Genomic DNA, 14167 nt, shown 5'->3' on the forward strand with positions numbered 1-14167 from the left:
GTCTGGAAGTCCAAAATTATACAAGTTAAAATAAATTACAAAAAAACCTGAATGCTTTTCATGATCTGTTTTTAACTTGAAAAGAGTTTTTTTTTTTTTACAAATTAAAACTTTGAAGATTCCGTTACTACAAGTGTGGCAGTTTCTTTGGTTTTAGTTTATTTTACTTGCTATTAAAATTAAGTGAAATAAAATTCAATAATCTTCTTATTTAGAAAAAGTTAAATGATTATCTGTGGTTAATAGAATTGCAGCATTTCCTAATTTTTTCTATGTATTTATGTATATTTTCTCTTTTTCTTTCATCTACCTTGAATCTTATTATGTCCTGATTATTTTGAAGGCACTGTAAGGTTAAACAATGGCCTGATATGTATCCTATTTATCTTTGAGGTATTCATTGCTTGTTGGACAAAATTGGCTATGCCTCTTATTCTCTTCTTCTTTTCTCCATCTTCAAGATGGTAATAATATTATTAATATTGTTTCCTTTATTGGAGTTCATTGAATATCAAAACCATGACATAATAATTGTTGAAAAATTATCATCACTATAAGGACAAAAGGAGCCATTTCTTTTCACTTATTGAGTCTTAATACCAACTTTACTCATTGTAAAAACATGTCATGCTTGGACACAAGGATCTACTAACTCAAAGTACAGCCTTGCTGCAGCAGGACACGAATAAAATAGGAAAACTTATCAAATAGCCCACAATTTAGTTTACTATATATCACTGCCCCTTTTAACTTTTACTTCTCCCCAAAAATGAATGAATGAATAATGAATGAATGCACAAGCAAATGAATCAAAATAGGAGTTTGAGTGTGATCTGTCTATCAAAGCTCTCTATGTATGCCAGCATGCAATATGTGTAGATGTCCAATATTTGGAAAGCATTAGACTGGGAAGTATCTTCCCTAAACTAAGGGGAAAAATAGCATTGGGGACATTATAATATCTTTTGAGTCTTTATGATAGAAGCTTATCTGGATTTCAACTAGATCAGATTAAGTGACCACATGAATTGCATGCACTGAAAGCTGACGAACTATTTAGATATAGACCAACAAATATCACATAAAAGAATGTATCATATAAATTATATTTTATGGGAGCCTAATACAATTTATTTTCTGATAGTGATGATTGCTAAATGAATTTCCAAGGACGCTGGTGATACTGGGTAAAGTTGAACCCCACAGTATTCAGCATAGATTCACTTTCACTCAGATAACTTGGCATCCTGTGATCACTTATAATATTTAGGGATCCCCAGTTACTGGAGCAAATTTACTTTTGCATTTGCTATTCCCTATTCCAAGAATGCATTTCCTTGGTTATATTTGTGACCTGCTCCTGCCTTCAGGACATCTCATCAGAGAGGCTTTGACTGCCTTGTGTAATATTTCCAGTATTCTCTCACACTCCCTAATCCTTTTACCCCATCCTTATTATTCTCCAGAGCACTTAGGACCACCAAATATGTGTGTGCTTCTTGGTTTATTGGATTTTTAAAAATATTTTTTTAAGACAGGGTCTCACTTTGTCACTCAGTCTAGAGTGCAGTCACACAACCATAGCTTCTGCAGCTTTGATCTCTGAGCTCAATGATCCTTCCACTTCAGCCTGCCAAATAGCTGGAACTATAGTCCACACCACCACACTCAGCTATTTTTTTTACATTTTTTGTAGAGATGGGGTCTTGCTATGTTGCCCAGGCTTGTTTATTGCTTACTTATCATTGTTTATTTTCCCACAAGAATTTAAGCTCCCTGAGAGCAGGTATATTCACTTTCTTTTCTCTATTTCCTTGCATAAGGTAAACACCCAATAAATAATTGCTATATCAATGAATGACATCAATGACTATCTTTTTTATTTTTTATTTTTTTTACTTTAAAGCAAATACATATTTTGGGAGAGGCTTGAAGTTGAAAAAAAATATCAACATTTGCTACTGTTCAGTAGTTCCGGGAAAAATTGGCATTGTAGTAACTGCTAAAAAAACTTTTAGCAGAATCACAGAAAAAGCCATACTGACAAAAACTAACAAATCGAAGTTAATATTAGGAGCCTTATTCATCTCTCTTAGGAGATCTGAAGAGTGATCCTGACAAGATGGTCCATGCCAGCCGTAATAGCAGTGACACACAAATCCATTCTTCATGTCTGTTATTGTCTTCTCCTTACTGTTTTTAGAAATGACGAATCTGAAGCTCTTATTTAGAACATATTTCTTACCACTGCTTTCAGGCATATGCAGATAGAAGGAGGACTCAGGTGTTTTTCGAATACATCTTCCATGACTGTTACATAGACTCTGACTACAGAACTTAGCTGCAGATGTCACATTCACAGCATAATGGCCCAAAGGCCCTTGGATAGATTGTTGCACAGATAAGCAGTTCTCCTGTAGGAAAAACAGAAATTCACTTAAAGCACTCTCAAACTGTGATTCCATTATCCAGGTAGTATTAACGCCTGAAGTTTTGTATTTGGTAAGGCAGAGGAAAAACAGCATTTCTGTGGATTAGTTATTTAAATGAAGGACTAAGCCTCTATAGGGTCACATGAGTAATGATCTGTGCCTTTAATTGGGAAAACTATGACCCAACCAAATTCATACCATTTCCAAGGGAAGATGACCCCACAGTGTCCCAGTAGAGACTGTTCCCTAATGTAAAGATACATTTGTAGTAATATTTTTAAAAGATGTCAGTAATATGGGGATGATTTGTTAAAATTTAACTTTAGTTGTGAAACATTTTCAGTGCTGCTACTCAATATATTTTAACATTAGCCAGATTTTTCAAAACCTACCAAGTCATCCTATTATTCTTCGTACCTCTGAAGAGGTAACAGTTCTCCTAAAGTTAGTGAGTAGTCTTCTCACTTACGTTTTTATAACTTTCCTAGAGGGTTGTGTGTGTGTATGTGTGTGTGTGTGCGTGTGTGTGTGTGTGATTATGAACTATAGGTAGTATTATTTTGTGCTTTTTAAACATGTACTTAAATATATACCATGTAGGATATTTTTGCAATTTGTTTTTAGAACTTAACATTTTCCATTTTTTTAAGATGATACATGTAGCATTTTTTCATTTTAGTTGCTGTTTAGTATTTCAGAAATATAACATACTTTACTTATCCATCAGTCAGTTTTTGGGAGGTAAAATATAAACGATTATTATTTACAATCAAATGCTAGTGTTACTTTTACATAGTATATACAGTCCAATGATAGTAGGTAAGAATGTCTTCCCAAAAGTCTACCATTGGGTATTTCACTAATGTGTACATAGCATTGGCTTTAACTCTAGGACACATTTCTACAGATTAATGATCACACTATGCAGCCAGGATGGGCAAGCATAACTGAAATGATGTTATCAGCTAACCCAGAAGAGCCTGGCTGGAATCTTGATAAATGCTTGCCTTGATCCATAGAGGTAGGACCATGGAAAAATTCTAGTAGATTAATAAGTAACATAAATTGAGCTTTCTATTAGCATTTAATTATTTTATCAATATTAAAACTAATGCATAATTTAAAACCAATTAAGTTTAGAATAATGGGATATTTTCTCAGTGAGAGGAGGCCACAGAACTGTGAATACAACTGGTAAAGATTTGGGAGATTCAAATTGAAAGTCACAAGGCAGAATAAAGCTCTTAATTGACAGGTAGTTTAACAAGGCCAGCACTTTGGCAATAGCAAATTCTGAAGATCATGTAAGCAACATTATTTGTTACAGGAACATTCAACCTGGGGCGGCCTCCTTCTATATTTAGAAACACATGCTGTTTTTAGCCAAGACAAGACTCCTTGTCTGAGGCATCTGAGGAGACTTCTAGGAAAGACACAATAAAATAAAACAGGCAAACAATTGAAGTAAAGGAAAGAAGGAAGGGGCAAAGGGGGCTGGGAAGGAAAAAGAGGAAGGAAGAAAGAGCAACCAAGAAAGAAAAAGGTTGGGAGGAGTCAGACAAAGACAGCATCGAACACTGGCAAATGTAATCAACTTCAACTTGGGCATTACCTGTTCTGTCGCAGCCTTCCTCCTTGAAATACCTTCTTCACTTAGCTTCCGGAATAGCACATCCCTGTTTTGTCCCCAACCTTACTAGATGTTCCTTCTCGGTCTTCTTTACTGGCTCCTGTTCATCTTTCCTTCCTAACATTGGAGTGCCCTCAGCTTAACTCTTAAACCTCTTTTCTTCTACAGCTATACTCTTTCACTGGATAAACTCATCCCATCTCATTACTTTAAATACAGCCCCAAATGTATATCTGCGAGACCTTATCCCTGAATAGATTTTATACCCCCCTATTTACTTGACATCTTTACTTGACATCCCTACCTGGATATCTTACAAGCATTTCAAACTTAACATACTCCAAATTAAGCAACTGACCCTCTTCCCAGACTCCCCCATCTCAGCATAAGCCAATTCCCTCTCTACAGAAGCCTCAGGGGCAAAAGCTTGGAGTCATTCTTCACTCCTTTTTCCTCTTACATTTAATCCATCAGCAATTCCTTTTCCATCTACTTTCAAAATACATCCAGAATTTAACCCTTGCTACCATTCTGGTTCAGGTCACCATTAGCTCTCACCTGGATGATTACTTCCCAACTAGTCTCCCACAATCTGTTCTAAATACAGTAAGTGTACATATGTTTCTCTCCATAATTAAATAAAATTCTAGTTTTTTACAGATTAAAATACCCTCCCAAGTAGTAATTTGATCCAAACAGAAATTTGTTTTGTTACAATTTCACATTAATTAGAAAAATACAGACAACTGTAATACAACATGTTAAAATGTGTTAATACATCCAAAGTACTTTTCAGTGTTAAATGCATAGTTATAAATGATTTTTTTGACAGGGCAATCCAATTATCATACCAGAAACAAGGCATTTTGGCATTGACTTTCACCTGGACTCCCATTCAGCTACACAGCAGTGCACAGTGGTAGCTGATGGGGTATTGAGTGGCATGCTTTCCACTTACACTTTAGTCTATGCTTCCTGCTCCCCCAACTCTCTGCATCCTCTCAGTCACTTTTCCACTCTTCTAAGCTCCACCTTAGTTGCTACCTGCTTCATTGAATCAGTGCACTTACTATCTCTATCTCATTATCAGAAGCTGGTCGCCAATTTCCTAGCACCCAGCAAGTGACATTTTACCCATTATGGCAAACTTTCTTGAACTTTAGTGCATCTGGAGCTTGTAGCTAGCTAAATTTCTAAAATTAGCTCCTAATTTTAAACCTTTATCTAAAGAAATATGCACCTTTTTGTGGAAGTTTGTCTTCTACTCTGTCTTTGGATCTGAAAAAATGTTCTAACATTTTAAAGCAACTAATACTAAATGCAAAAGTAACACTTTTTACTGAAATATGCCTTTGATTATTTAACATAGAGGAATAAAGTAATAAATTAAGTATTCAATTCAAGAAGTTAAAAAAATAATTTTTTAGAAAGAATCTCATGAAAGGAAATTAAAAGTTAAAAGTATAAATTTATGAATTGGAAAACTGAATTGATAAAGAGTAGGTCTTCAAAGAAAGAAAACCATCAAACATTTATATCTGACAAGCCTAACTAATCAAAAAAGGAAGAAAAATAAACATGAATGAGAAAAAAATAGAGTTAAAGCTTCAGAGGTAAATGTTTAAATTGTAAGTTAATATGGTATATATATGTTTATGCTACTAAATTGGAAGTTTGGTGCTAAATTTAAAAACTAGTATCAAGAGATAGAAAACATAATTAAAAGGGATCATCAAATTAGAGGAAAGACTTACTACCACCAAAAAGTTTTCTAAATCGAAGTATTTTTGTGTTTTGGTTATTTGCAACTTTTAAGGATTAGATAATTTTCAAGTCATAAAATTGTTCCAGAGCATAAAAAAAGAAAATGAAAAGTTGTCTAATTTCTCTTTAAAGCAATATAACCTTGATATAAAAACAGAACAAAATCACAGGCCAGTTTTACTAATGAATGTAGATGACAAATCTAAGTTTAGCCCCAAACCTCAAATGGCTGCATGGGTGGATAAGGAACTGGCATGAAACTCCATATAGTGGAGACATCTACCTTTCAGAAACAGTGAAATCTGGGCAATCAGCTACACATCTTTGAGTTTTCAAGACATGTTTTAAAGCACTTCATTTTGTGATGTTGTTTTTTTTTCTACAATGGGATGTGGGCAATACAAAACACATCTCATGCTAAATTTTTTGTGCACAACCCCCATGTTTGTTATTTCAGATCTATATAAATACAATGAGGTTTATGTCTATAAACCAGGAGTTAGCCAAAATACAAAGTCTCAGTACACAGTCCTGTGCAAGATCACCCTCACTTCTGACGTTGGCTGCAATGTAGCTGCACAGGATTCCCTAGATCAACTTCAATTTCAATGATTCCCTAGAAGAATTCACTGAAAGCTATTATACTCATGGTTATGTATTAGTACACTAAAAGGATACAGATAAAAATAAGCCAAAGGAAGAAATGCATAGATGAAAGTCTGGGATAATTCCAAATGCATAGCTCTCTCTGTTCCCTGCCATGGAGTCAGTACCCTTCCAACACTAATGTGTAACAATACAGAGTATTGCAATCAGGGAAGTTTGCCTGAGCTTCAGTGTCCAGAGTTTTTATTGTGCCTTTATTACAGAGCCATAATTGACTGATTGACTAAGTGGTTGAACTCAGTTTCCAGCTCATTGATAATGCATGGTCCAAAGCATCCACCCCATTGTTTTACCCTTTGTGACATGGTTGGTTCTTCTGTCATAGTCAGCCCTCATCATAAAACTATTAGAAACTATTAGGTGTGACTATATCCACCCTAAACAAAGATACCCCAAGATTACCACCAAGAAGCCATGGACAAAGGCCAGATCTCTCTTTGGGCAAAGTCAGATTCTTTAAAACCATTGTCTCTCCATCTCACTACCATGCCGTCATCTAAAAATCAAATTTGGAGGACAAAGTTGTGATTGTTTTACTTTAAAAATAGGTTATATGGTGGTACAAAGAAAAACAAATGTTACTTTGTGGAATCCTAGAAGATACCTAAAAGAAATAAACATTTATTCTCCATAGCAGCAGAAACCCACAGCCTGCAACTTAACATATTAAGAAACTGTGAGTACAGGGAATCATCAGTGGTTTCTGATATGAGCATTAAGGTGAAAATCCAAAGTGGAATATTCCATATAGCAGATGTTGGTTTATAATAAAGTTTATTTTCACATGGTCAGCTACATGAAGCAGAAGACATTTATGTATCTCGAGTTTTCCCAGACATCACTGAATAATAAAGATAATGTGTATACATGCAAATTTTGACATAAGAAATTTTACTGTTTAGAAAGGGAATAGCTCCATTAAATTATGAAGGGTAAAACAACAACAACAACAACAAAAACCTCCAGAGTGACATACTATATGATTCATTTATACAACATTCTTGAAGTGATAAAGTTATAGAAATGGAAAGTAGATTGATGGTTACAGGTATTGAAAGGGGATTGGGGGGAGGAAAGTGAGTGTTATAAAAGGGCAGCATGAGGGATTCTTGGGGTGATAAAACTGTTCTGTATCGTGATGTGTCAAGGTTAGTATCATGATTGTGATCTTTAACTGCAGTTTTCCAAGACGTTACGTTTGGGGAAAACTGGGTAAAGAGTACAGAGGATCTTTTGTATCATTTCTTACAACTGTATGTGAATCTACATTTATCTCAAAATGAAAAATTTAATTAAAAAACGAGGGACATGTAGCAGAACTGTAGGGAGGATCCCTATGTATGTACAAGGGAAAGACAGGAAAATATTGAAACAAAAGATATGCAGCAGCTACCATTAGTATGAAACTTTGGGGAAACTCAATAATAGAAATATTTCAAGGGGGTCATTAGGAAGTTTAGTTACATGTGAAAACCTCCTCTTCTATTTTACTATGAAAGTTTTGATTATATCAATCTTAATTATTGCTTCTAGAGTTGGATTTGTCAGTCTTTTGGATGTAATTACATGGCTATTTCAGCTGCCCTTAGGAAAGATCATCTGTCTTTAAGATTTACATCAGGAACCTAAAAGAGAATTTTGTGTATTGACAGCTTGGATTTAATCAGGCCATCCCAAATACATGCTTCAATTAGGGAAAACCTGTTAAACCATTTATATGTAATGTGGCAAAAAAAAGACGGGAACTTTACATATAATTTATGAAAATCTAAATACATAATATATATCATATATTTTTATATCTACATTTATCATATATATAGAGAGAGAGAGAAAGAAAGAGAGATTTCACCTGAAACCCAAAGCTGAAGACAGGTGGTTGACAACTAAGGACTTAGAGACATTTGCCCATCTCCGGCATATATAAAGAGAGGGCTAGAAATTCTCAGGGCAGAAGGAATATTCTATTAAAGGAATTTGAAGGAGTAGAGTGCACTGTACTAAAACCCATGGGAACAACGGGGAGCATGGAGGCTGACATGTTCATTTATTCACTCTGCAAATATTTATTCAGCACATATTGTTATGTGAAAAGCTCTGCTATAGGTTCTTGGAATAAAGACATTGAGGAGAGATGACAGCAGTGGGAGTGGCCTGCCTTCATGTAATTTAATCGAGCAAGGGTATAGGAGCATTTTCATGAACCAAGTGGATTTTACAGAAGTAGCCAGGCATGCACCTTCCTGAAAGACCAAGGCGAAAGGGAATGTAGGTGGTACTTCAAGGGAAGAAGTAAGGGGGAAGATTCAAGGTGGTAGCTAAAGCCTGCATTGTTCAAATCAGAGAATGATGTTTTACACAGGAGCGAAGGGGGTGATGGTGAGAGTTGTCGGGAGAGGAGGGCTTCCTGCAACCAAATTGCAGCAGTCTTTCATGTAAGAAAAAGTCAGTCACTAAATGGCAGCCATATCAAAAGGCTTTCAACAGGAAAGGTAATTTAAAATGTCATTAAATACATAAAAATTATATTGCCACCCTTTCTCACCCTCATCCCCACCTTCTAAACCCATCTTTGAATTAGCTGAACAAAAGAACTTACCATATCCCTCTTCCCCACACCTCAGATCCAGGCTGAAGTAATAATCAACACCATGTGGCACCTGCCATCTGCCATGTACAGTTTTAAATGCTTTACATATATTAATAGTGTAATTCTCATAAAAGTCCTATAAGAAATACTATTATTTCCTTCATTTTACAGATAAAGAAATTGAAAAGTCAATTACTTGATCAATGTCACACAGCTAGTAGGTGACAAAAAGTGAGCATTGAAACTCAGGCAGTCTCATCACAGGACTGCTGCTCTTAACAATGCTGACATTCTAATTTGTGTCACACTGTATGAAAAGAGATTGCTGTTTTTGTATTTTATAAGACTGAACATTTTAATTCCTGAAAATGAGAGTGTTTGTTAAAACCTGGAAATGAAGAAGAACTGCGGTCGCAGAATTTTCATTTAGGCAGTGGGGTGGGTGAACATGCTCAAATGCAGTTGTAGAAAAGTAGTACAGTTATTTTGTGAAAAGTGATAGAGTCATTTTGTGTATACTATCTAGGTAACTTGGGATAACCTAGAAGAAATTTATATATTCTTAGATATATATATATACAACTCCAGAACTAAAAATGAAAAAATAGAATATCTGAATAGACCAATAATGAATATGGACACTGAATCGTTAATCAAAAACCTTGCTACGAGAAGAGCCCCAGACCTGAAAGCTTCACCAGTGAATTCTGACAAACATTTTAAAAAAGTTAATGCTAATCTTTTTCCAACTCTTCAAAAAAATGGATGAAAAGGAAACGTTTTCAAAGTCACTTTATGATGCCAGCATTACCCTGATGCCAAAGCAAGGAAAAGATGCTATAAGAAAAGAAAATTACAGGCCAATATCCCTGATGAAACTGGATGCAAAAATCCTCTACAAAATACTAGCAAACCTAATTCAACAGCACATTAAATGTATCATACACCATGATCCAATAGGATTTGTCCCTGGGATGCAAGGATGATTCAACACACACATATATTAATAAATGTGATATACTACACAAACAAAATGAAAAATAAAAATCATATGATCATCTTACTAGCTGCAGAAAAAGCATTTAAAAAAATTTAACACCCCTTCATAGTAAAAGCTCTTAAAACAATAGATGTAGAAAGAATGTACCACAACATATAAAGGCCACATATGACAAGACCATAGCTAACTTCATAATCAATGATGAAAAGTTGAAAGCTTTTTCTCTGAGATCAGAAATAACTCAAGGATACTCCCTCTAATCATTTCTCTTTCATTCATTTTAATTTAATTAATTTTCTTTAAGAGATGGAGTCTCACTCTGTCACCCAGGCTGAAGTGCACTAGCATAATCATAGCTCACTACGGCTTTGAACTCCTGGGTTCAAATCATCCCCCTGCCTTAGCCTCCTGAGAAGCTAGGACCACAGGTACACACCACCACACCTGGCTTTCTTTTTCACTTTTTGTAGAGACTGGATCTCACTATGTTGCCCAGGCTGGGTTTGTACTCCTGGCCTCAAGCGATCCTCCTGCCTCAGTTTCCCAAAGTGCTGGGATTATAAGCATGAGCTATCTCATCCAGCCAACTCTGACCACTTCTACTCAACATAGTACTAGAAGTCCTAGCGAGAGCAGTTAGGCAAGAAATAAAAATGAAACTAAATTTAAAATTAGCCTTGTTGCAGGTGACATAATTCTATAGGTAGAAAATTCTAAAGACCCCACAAAAATGTCATAAGGAATAAAGAAAGAAATTATAAGAGTGCAAGTTACAAAGTCAACATAAAAATTAGCTGAATTTCTATACACTAATTAGTGAATCACCTGAAAAGGAAACAGAAAACAATTCTATTTACAATACCATTTAAAATAATAAAATACTTAGGAATAAACTTAACCAAAAAAGTGAAAGACTTGTACTCAAAAACTATTTAATATTGATAAAAGAAATTAAAGGAGACATAAATAAAAGACAACCTATGTTTATGGATAAAAGAACTTAATATTGTTAAAATGTCGATTACCCAAAATGATCTGCAAATTTGATGCTATCTTCTTCAAAATCACAATGGCATTTTTTGCAGAAATAGAAAACAAAAAACTAAACTTTATATAGAACCACAAAATGCCCAGTGTAGCCAAAGTAATCTTGAGAAAGAAGAACAAAGCTGGAGGCTTCACATTTCCAAGTTTAAAAATACATTACAACTCTACAATAATTACATTATGTTACTGGCGTAAAAGAAGACATACAAGTCACAGGAACAGAATAGAGTCCGGAAGTAAACCAACGCATATATGATCAACTGATCTTTGACAACAGTGCCAAGAACACAGTAGAGAAAGGATAGTCTCTTCAACAAACGGGGTTGAGAAAACCGGATATCCATAAGCCCAAAAGTGAAATTGGACCCTTATCTTACACCACACACAAAAGTCAATTCAAAATGGACTAAAGATTTACTTAATGTTAGACCTAAAACTGTAAAACTCCTAGAAGAAAACACAGGGGGAAAGCCTCTTGACATTCGTGTTGGCAGTTATTTCTTGGACATGACACTGAAAGAACAGGCGACAAAAACAAAAATGGACAAATGGGATGCATCAAATTAAAAAGCTTTTACACAGCAAAAGAAACATCAGTGTGAAGAGACAATCTGTGGAACAGTAGAAATATTTTCAAACCATATATCTGATAAGAGGTCAATATCCAAAATATATAAGGAACTTCTACAACTCAGCGAAAAATCCAAATAACACAATCAAAAATTAAGCAAAGGACTTGAACAAACATTTCTCCAAAGAAGACATACAAAGAGGTAACAGATATATGAAAAGAAGCTCAAAATCATTAATTATCGGGAAAATGTAAATCAAAACAATGAGCTATCTCCTCACACCTGTTAGGATGGCTATTATTTAAAAAAATAAGATAACCAGTGTTGAAGTTGTAGAGAAATGAGAACCCTGTACCCTGCCGATGGGAATGTTAGAAGGTACAACAGCTATGGAAAACAGTATGGAAGTTCCTCAAAAAATTCTAAATATAACTACTATATGATTCCGCATATAGGCATATATACTTCTGGGTATATAAAATAAGTGAAATCAAAATCTCAAAGAGAGGTCTGCATTCCTATGTATTTTGCAGCACTATAAACAATAGCCAAGAAATGAAAACAATGCAAGTACCTGTTGACAGATAAATGAAGATAATTCAGTATATACATACAATGAAATATTAGCTTTTAAAAATAAGGAAATACTGTCATTTGTGACAACCAGATGAACCTGGAGGACATTATTCTTTGTGAACTAAGGCAGTCACAGAAGGACAAGTGCTGCATGATTCTACTTACAAGGGATCGAAAATAGTCAAACTCATAGCAGCAGAGAATACGGTAGTAGTTGTCAGGGGCTGAGGGTGGGAGAAATGGGAACTTGTTATCTAAAAGTTGTAAAGTTTCTGCTGTACTAGATAAATAAATTCGAGAGGTCCTATACAACATAGTGTCTATAGTTAATAATGTATTAAGCATTCCAAAATTTGTTAAGAGGGAAGGTTTCATATTATGTATTACGTGTTCTTATAACAAAAGAAAGAGTAGAGTGTTAATAAATCTTTATATACAAATAGATTTTTTCCCACATGCATTTCTATAATAGGTAATTAGCAAAGTAAACCATCATTTTTGGGCCAGGTACAGTGGCTCACACCTGTAATCCCAGCACTTTAGGAAGCCAAAGCAGGTGGATAGCTTGAGGCCAGGAGTTTGAGACAAGCCTGGCCAGCAAAACAAAACCCTGTCTCTACTAAAAATACAAAAAAAAAATAAGCCAGGCATGGTGAAACAAGCCTGTAATCCCAGCTAGTCAGGAAGCTGAGTCACGATAATAACTTGTACCTGAGAGGCGGAGGTTGCAATGAGCCGAGATCATGCCACAGCACTCCAGCCTGGGTGACAGAATGAGACTCTGCCTCAAAAAACAAAAAACAAAAATAAAAAAGAATAATTTATCATTTTTGGAGAATCTGCCCTCCTTAGTGCAAATGAAATAATTATTCATTTTTAAAATTTGTTATTTTTTTCTTTGTCACATATGTATTATGGCATTTAATCTACCAAAATCCTGCAGAGGAGGTTTTATTTTAGTCTGGTTTTTTAGATGGAGAAGCTGAGACTAAGAAATGTAAATTAACATGGTCAAAATTACACCCTTAGGCAATAAATATCAGTTTCTCACTTGGCCATCTGATTGAATGACTGTACTCTTTCTATCCTTCTACTAACCACAATGGCTGGTATAGGGTAGGTGCTCACTCTTAGACCCTGTAGGTTTTGAATTTCACTAAGGTCAAGTAAGCAGATAATCAGTAACCTGATGTGGAAAAAAAAACAAACAAAAAAAAAACTTTTTTTTAACCAATCTCTAAAGTATATTCAAGATGCTGCCAGAAAAATCATTGCTTACCTTTGAAGCAGAATATTCATATCCTCCCCACAATATTACTCCTGCTGCCCCCAATGCAGCACTTTCGCCAATTGTATGCACTAAGTCCTCCTAGGAAAGAGAAGAATCAGAAGTAGTTTCCAAGTCAAATTTTGTCACTAATAATGCAATAATAAGACTCAACTCCTCAAATGTGGTAAGGAACACATTAATAATGATATCTTTGTTTCTAAAACAAAAGGTAAACACTGCATGATCTCACTCATATAGAGTCTTAAAAAGTTGATCTCAGCCAGGCACGGTGGCTCACATCTATAATCCCATCACTTTGGGAGGCCGAAGCAGGTGGATCACAAGGTCAGGAGTTCAAGACCAACCTGGCCAATATGGTGAAACCCCATCTCTACTAAAAACAAAAAAATTAGTGGGCGTGGTGGCGGATGCCTGTAGTTCCAGCTACTGGGGAGGCTAATTCAGGAGAATCTCTTGAACCCAGGAGGTGGAGTTTGCAGTGAGCCAAGATTGTAACACTGCCTTCCAATGTGGATGACAGAGTGAGAATTCGTCTCAAAAAGAAAAAAAAAGGAAGGAAGGAAGGAAGGAAGGAAGGAAGGAAGGAAGGAAGGAAGGAA

At 35.3% G+C, this 14167-nt stretch overlaps 1 protein-coding gene across 1 annotated transcript in view; it reads right to left on the reverse strand.

Annotated features, from left to right (window-relative positions):
• Positions 1-1937: 1937 nt before the first annotated feature.
• LOC116550238 (hyaluronidase-4-like) overlaps positions 1938-14167 on the reverse strand; it is a 17127-nt gene continuing 4897 nt past the window's right edge. Inside the window, exons 2-3 of the mRNA XM_032276106.1 lie at positions 13557-13646; positions 1938-2414 (exon numbers count right to left, since the gene is read on the reverse strand). Coding sequence (XP_032131997.1) covers positions 1959-2414; positions 13557-13646 — 546 coding nt within the window. The 3' untranslated portion in view covers positions 1938-1958. The remainder of the gene's footprint in view (positions 2415-13556; positions 13647-14167) is intronic.

The sequence above is a fragment of the Sapajus apella genome, unplaced genomic scaffold, assembly GCF_009761245.1.
Source record: "Sapajus apella isolate SASKATOON/1434 unplaced genomic scaffold, GSC_monkey_1.0 scaffold7, whole genome shotgun sequence".
Taxonomy (NCBI): Eukaryota; Metazoa; Chordata; class Mammalia; order Primates; family Cebidae; genus Sapajus; species Sapajus apella.